This window comes from Poecilia reticulata, linkage group LG6 (genome assembly GCF_000633615.1).
Source record: "Poecilia reticulata strain Guanapo linkage group LG6, Guppy_female_1.0+MT, whole genome shotgun sequence".
NCBI classification, from domain to species: Eukaryota; Metazoa; Chordata; class Actinopteri; order Cyprinodontiformes; family Poeciliidae; genus Poecilia; species Poecilia reticulata.
In genome coordinates, this window is record NC_024336.1 from 5,579,410 (window position 1) to 5,586,884 (window position 7,475).

Genomic DNA, 7,475 nt, shown 5'->3' on the forward strand with positions numbered 1-7,475 from the left:
CCGGTGGGACGTGCCCGGAACACCTCACCAGGGAGGCGTCCAGGAGGCATCCTGACCAGATGCCGGAGCCTCAACTGGCTCGGACATGGAGGAGCAGCAGCTCTACTCTGAGTCCCTTTCTGAACATTCAATAAACRACAAACTTGGACTAATTACCTCGTTCTTTGTGACTATACGTCATTTACAACAAACATCAAACACGGTAAATATGTTTCATTAAGTATTTAACAAACAAATGGCTTCTACCGCGATAATTATGTGAAATTAAATTGTCTAATTTAAAAATAAGTTTTATTGCTGTCTGGCATGTCGCTTTGAGTTCAGAGTCTGAGAGGCTTTTCTTCTATCAAACATTTTTGTACCTCTTATTTAGTGGAAATATTGATATTGATGAGATTTTCTCCAAAATGATAACCTTTTTCAACGTTTATAGCTCCACTGTTGAAAATGATAAATGTCTACCATTAGTAAGAGTAATGATGAGCCCTGTTTCTGGAAACACAACTGTACACTGTATTTGAAAAGTATTCACCCCTTTGGATATTTTACCCTTTTATTGCTCTTACAAACCAATCAGGATTAAGAAAATTCTGCTTTTTGGCCAAAAAATGACACAAACCTTTCACATTAACATCAAAGTGAAAACTGATTATTAGAAAATATTGTCAATTAAGAAAAAAAAAGACATTTCACAAACCACTGTTGCAACCATCACCACACTAATTGTAGTATAAAGACAGCTGGTTCTAAAAGGGACATCCACTGGTTCAATATTCCTGGCTACATTGACAACATGAGGACTAAAGAACATTCCAAGCAAAGCTTAAGAAAGATTATTTAAAAGTATAAATCAGGGAATGGACATAAAACATTCCCTGGGTATCAAGGCTAGACTAGAGCTTGAGAGAAGGCACGTGGGAGACTCCATGGTCAGGTGAAAGAAAGTTTTTACTGGAGCTTTTTGATGGCCAAACACACCATCCCTACTATGAAGCCTGGTGGTGGTAGCATCATGCTGTGGGGATGCTTCTCAGCAGCAGGCCCTAGAAGACTTGTAAAGGTAGAAAAGGTGGAAAATCTATTTTCCAGCGAGACAACAAGCCAAGCAACCAGCTAAAGCTACACAGAGATGTTTGAAGACAAAAGGTAGAGGTTCTGGAATGGCCCAGAGAAAGCCAAAACACCRACCCAACAGAACTTTTGTGGCAGGAATTAAAAAGGGCTGACGGTGCATCTACTAACTGGGTGGGGTTGAATATTTGTGCACTCAGTTATTGTATAATGTGTGTAATAATACATATTTGCTATTATTACATATGATGTATTATTAATAATACATAAAATTTTTATAGCGCTTTTTCAGACACTCAGACATTTTAAAAGAATAAAATAAATTGAAATATTACTTTGTGCTTCATGTTTTTGTCATTATTTTTGTGTAAATCAGTTTTTACTTAGAATTTTTTGTTATAAAAAGAGAAGAAAAATAAAATCTTAAAAAAGAAAAATTAAGTTGATAATAATTGATTTGAAAAATAATATAAAAAGTGTAAAACATTCAGAGGGGTGAAAACTTTATTGGCACTGCAGTTGGTATGTTCAAACACAACACTCATCGAGTGTAGAGCCAGTCCAGCTTGAGTCAAGGACAAGTGGCTGAGTTGAGATAAAAATATATGAAACAGCAACCAGTCTGCTGAAAGGTAGTCTACATTCTGACAACATCAAAGACAAAATGAGGGTAGAATCAGATTCACAAAGTGTTGAACACCCTGACTCCAAGAGAAAATCAGCCGCTCAGTTCCCACCAAACATTCTAACTCAAAGAATGCAGGTAGAAGCACAATGAGACGACAGACAGGGTGAATTATAAAACAGAGGGCAGAGCAGCAAACTCACAGGGACCTCCACATATTTGGCTGCTGCTCTCACCTTTTAGGGGGGAAAGGGGGAGGAGGAGAGTCATCACACTGAAGTCTAGCTGTGAAAATCTGGTTTCCAAMAAATAAAATGCTGCCCATGTGGCCATCTAAAACAAAGAGGCTGCATGTTTGTGGTTCTCACTGTGAAAGAGAGGATGGAGGAGAAGAACGTTCCTTCATCGTATCTGGACAGCCTGGAGAGGACATTTTCTAAAACAGCAGTACACTGCAGACAAAACACAACAAATGAGTGGTTTCATGCAGTTATTATATTATCATTTTAACATGCTTCAGTATCATTTTTATTAAATACACATTTCTCAAGTCCAGTGCTTTGGAATTTTACCTAGAAAAGATTAAATTCTTTACTGTATTAATTGTAAATAAAGTCAAACAAGAAAAATTGTCCCCCTATAAAACATAGAAACTCACTACTAACGCAATATCACAAGCAGTACAACACTAACTACATAAATTCTAAATAAACAAATGTCAAAGATAAATATTTTTTGTTCATGCAAGAAGAGAAAAGTAATGTACAGCAAAATTCTTTAGAAATGTGTATGAAAAATACAACAGAATCACGGATGAAAGTACCTTTGATGTGAGGGAGAAGATCATTTCTTTGAACGTGTCATCAATCAGAACATCAATTTTGGAGTGGTACTGTTGCTGTGGTTATCAGGGTGGCATCGTATTTGTGGAGGTGGAGACATGGAAACGACAAAAACAATGAGTTTTTTTCTAAAATAAGACAGAGGCYGTCCACAGAAGCATTGTAACATAAAATTAGCAGTGCCGTTTAAATCCTTCCCAACAGTGTAACACTGMAGAGTTAAGCAGCTAATAAGATGCCTTTTGCTGCTAAATCAAATTCCCATCCACACAGGAAAAGCAAAGGAATCTGAAGGATACTTCTTCTGTGTCTCTGCACAATTAAAGCAGCCATGTATTCTTTTAAAGCACCGGTCCAGCAGCAAGGACCAAAGGCTCACACACGAGATTCAATTAATCCGCCATTTCATGTCTTGTTTGCCTCGATCCCCAGCCCCCTGAAAAAATATTCATGGCACCTTTTTCCTTGAAGGAAGAAGAGAAAAAAAGGCCCAGTGCTGAATGGCAGCAGCAGAAGGGGAGTTCGTCTCTTGCCAACAATGCCCTTTCACTGGCCGTCTAAAGAGCACCCAAATTAAAAATTTCAATCAACAAAGCACGTAGATCGATGACAAGCTGCAGCTCTGGGCAGGTCACAGCCAAATTTAGCTTCTCCTGCTCATCCACGAGTCTGCAAAATAGCAGTTTTCTTTTAATTTACTTCTTTATTTATTTATTTTTTCGCCAAGCTGACTTTTTTTCTTCTGGTCTTAACAGCTACATTCTCTTTCCCACTACAGCATCTAGGTTATTGATTACTGATGTAATCTAAATAACTTAGCAGAAAAGGTAAGGAAAATCTGGTTGGTTAATTTTTTGTTGTAACAATGCTTTTTGGCAATACGTCTCATTCTGTTGGAAAGCAGAATGGTGCCACATCTGTAAGAAGCGTTGATGTGTTGGTTGAGGAGCAGAGTTGAGTTTGTGTGCTGGACCCACTGAACGTTTGCCAAATGCTGCTGTGCGAAAAAGTTTATGATGCTACTGACCTAAAGCAGTTCAGCCACCAATGCTGCCTTACAGTTTGGTTTCAAAGTCCAGCAGAGGAATTCATTGAGACATTTATGCTAGGTCTACCGGAAATTTCAGCCAAAGAGCTGGCCTGTTTTTTTTTTTGTTTGTTTTGTTTTTTAATATAAATGGTGGCAGTTTAGCAAACAAAAATATAAAATAATTTAGTTTTACCAATTGATTAGATCTTCTGCACAAGTTTACTTTGGCTTTTTGTAAATACAAAAATCTATTCTTTGTATTWTTAATATAAAAAAAGAAACATTTATTTTTCTAAGGACAGTGCGCACCTAAATCTTTTAGGTGTGCACTATGTTTGACAAAATAAAAAGGAAGAAAGAATGTCAGAAAATCAAAACAATGAAATACATTTTCATTTTCTTTTCTGCCTTTCTCAACTAAAAYATAGCTTCCAAATAAACTTACATGGTCTCAAGAATATCTGAATTTTGTTTGCTTGTACTCAAAATTTATGCTCCCTTTCAAATATTCACTGTGCCTTCTCAAATCGTTCTCCTCTCCACTCGGATCAAATTTCTGCTCAAACTTCTCTGCTCACTTGCAAATTTGTTTTCTGCTCTCTTGAGAAACAAAAAGTACCACCACATGGCAACCTCTCAGCCAATAGAATGAAAGGGTTATATAGGGTGCATTGGTTTCCTTCAGGGTGCCTGTATGACTACTACTGATTATAGTAGAACCCACATGATAGCACCTGCTGAGCCGAGAGAAGTTTTGAGCGCAATATTGATTGAGACAACACTGAATATTTGAAAGAGAGCAAAAGTTTTGAGTACAACCAGTACAAGTTTTGAGAACAAAGTCATGAAGTCCTGTTTTCAGACTGAAAATGTGTGTTCTTGACTTATGGCTGTAAAATTCCCCAATAGCCCCTTATTAAAAAGGGGATTGCAGAGTGTGTTCGAACTAAAGAGATCACAGGCTCTATGCTAAGGTCTATTCAGGGGGCCTGGAGAGGAGAATCCATCCGATAGTCTGACCTCGGATTCAGGAAGAGCAGTGTGGTTTTTGTCCTGATTGAGGAACACTGGACCAGCTCTACACCCTCAGCAGGGTTCTGGAGGATGCATTAGAGTCTACATACAAATATGTTTTACATATTTGTTAAAACAGTGACAGTTTTAACAAATATATAAATAACTTCTTTTTTTTAACAAAAGTTACATACTGCAGTTTTAAAACTATACATCTACCTTAGCCCCGACTATAAGACTACTTCTCGTTTATTACTGAAACATCTACCATAATCCCATAGTATCCTTTCAGAAAGCATGTAGTGCAATCTTCGTTTCAAATACCTCAGTTATTAGAAAGGTATTTGTAAACTTGGAGAAGGTGTTCGGCCGTGTCCTTGGGGAAGCATGTGGGGGGTGCATTGTGAGTATGGGTGAACGGGCCCTTTGACACCAGCTGTGAGGTCCCTGTATGACCGGTGTCAGAGTTTGCTCTATGTTGCTGGCAGTAAGTCGGGCTTGTTTCCAGTGGAGAAAGAGTTGGACTCCGCCAACGCTGGCCTTTGTCACAGATTCTGTTCATAACTTTTATGAACAGAATTTCTAGGTGCAGCCAAGGCGTTGAGGGGATCCATTTTGGCCTCGGCTTTTTGCAGATTATCTGGTCCTATTGGCTTCATCTAGTGGATGGAAGGATGGATAGAAATGGACATGCAACATATATGATTACCATGGTTGGGATTTGAACCTAAAACTATCAACTTTGTATAAAACTTAAATGGATTTATTATCAAAAAACAGTTGAGTAGAATGACTGTTAAGTTATAATGAATGTTGTCCAAATGGCAATAGTGGAACAATACACACCTCTGACTAAACAAACTTCTAAAATATCCAATTTGACAGTTAGAAACCAAAAGAGGGCTGCACAGTGGCCGCAGTAGGTAGAGCTGTTGCCTTGCAGCAAGAAGGTCGTGGGTTCGATTCCCGGCCCGGGGTCTTTCTGCATGTATTCTCCATGTTCTCCCTGTGCATGGTGGGTTTTCTCCGGGTACTCCGGTTTCCTCCCACAGTCCAAAAACATGACTGTCAGGTTAATTGGTCTCTCTAAATTGTCCCTAGTGTGTGTGTCCTGTCTGTCTCTGTGTTGCCCTGCGACAGACTGGCGACCTGTCCAGGGTGACCCCGCCTCTCGCCCGAAACGACAGCTGGAGGGCGATAGCTGGAGGCGAGCCCACTAGGGACAAGGGTATAGAGAAAATGGATGGATGGATGGATGGATGGAAACCAAAAAGTCTGGAGATGACAGTGATCTGTTCAACAATGGTTTTTAAGTTTGAGATGCCATAATTAAATCTTTTTATCTTCTTAGTTTTGGTAGTTTCATCATATTTAATGTGTGTCCACAGTAACACAATATGACAATATCTGAACAGTAAGGAAAACAAGGCCAGTGACCTGACCCTAAAGTGCTGTTAATGCAAACATGTCAGTTTAAAAAGGGGCATTCAGTTCAGAAAAAAAAAAAAAATTTGGATAATGACACAGAGCAGATAAGATTTCAAAACTCCATTTTAAAATGGGAACCTCATGAGTGATGGGTGTGAAGAAAGTAGGGTATGAGTGGATGGAGGACTTACCCACTGTATGTCAATCTGGAAGTCACAATGTGCAGGACAGATGTGCATAGGAGAACATGAAACAAACAAAAGATGACACAGTGAGCAATTATGCAACATATAAAATAAAAAGTAGTGTGCAAATCTGTTTAATTTGCTTATCCATACATAAACAAAAAAAAGATTATACATGCCATTTATAAGTATAAAGCAACATGTACTAAATCTATTAATATATCACTTTGTAGTGAAAAACATGTGAGATTTAGAACAAACACTGTGAGTGAACTGGATAAATATTCAGTAAAAACAGTGCCTACATGTGCATTGAAATATTGAAGCAATCTATCGGTTGCTTCAATAGATAGAGCTGGCTTATGTTTGTCAGAGGCCCCATAACTGGACATAAACTTGTACACTACCTGCACAAATAAAAAGAAACTCCGAGTTAATACAATAAATAAATACATGGAGTTTCACAAAGATGAGGCGTTCTTCTCCTCACTGCTGTGTATATAGATCAGCCTCTTGGCAAAATCAAGAGGTTAATCCCTATAAATACAGGTTGAAGCAACCACCTCTATAGACAGAAAGTTGCATGTTGATAATGAACAACACATTGATTCACTGATCCATCTTGCCACTTGGTCACTCCAGTGGAGAAACGTGCCTCCTTCAGCTGGGGAAGAACAAGTTGTCCCAAGTGGAAAAGTAGAGCTATAGTTGGGTTTAAACACCTGGACTGGGCTGCGTCTACTGTGATGYAGATGAAATACTGACCTATTGTTGTGAAGAAATAGCCGAGACAAAAGCTGAAGCTTTCAGTTCAACAGTATTTGTTGCATCTCTCAGGGGAATGAGGAGTGGAAAGTGATGCAAAGAATGAGGTTGCAAACTACGGAGGACCAAAACTGACATAATAAATAAAAGAATAAATATATGAATAAAAGAATAAATATATATCCAACATAATAATAAATGAAAGAATCAATATAAGAATAAAGGTAGAAATATATAAATGAAAGAATCAATATAAAAATAAAAGTAGAAATATATAAATAAAATAATAAATATATATACTACATAATAATAAATAAAACAATAAATATATAAATAAAAGCATAAATATATACTTTGTTTTGATTTTTTTGCTTCTCCCTTTTCCATTTTCTGTATTTCCATTTGCTGTATTTATTTCTGTGTTGTTTTCTCRCTGCATCGTTATTTTAATGAGTTGGGTTGCCTTCTATGTCCAGCTCTCTATTGGTCAATAAATAGGAAAGAGAACGATCCGT

The 7,475-nt window shown here is 37.8% G+C and overlaps 1 protein-coding gene across 6 annotated transcripts in view; it reads right to left on the reverse strand.

The window, feature by feature from the left end:
• The window catches only part of cadps2 (Ca++-dependent secretion activator 2), a 282,773-nt gene that overhangs the window by 25,133 nt on the left and 250,165 nt on the right, over nt 1-7,475 (reverse strand). For all 6 annotated transcript variants that reach the window (XM_017305475.1, XM_008410955.2, XM_008410954.2 and 3 more), the window contains 3 exons: nt 6,202-6,216; nt 2,520-2,594; nt 2,065-2,148 (listed from right to left, as the gene is read on the reverse strand). In XM_017305475.1, coding sequence (XP_017160964.1) covers nt 2,065-2,148; nt 2,520-2,594; nt 6,202-6,216 — 174 coding nt within the window. The remainder of the gene's footprint in view (nt 1-2,064; nt 2,149-2,519; nt 2,595-6,201; nt 6,217-7,475) is intronic.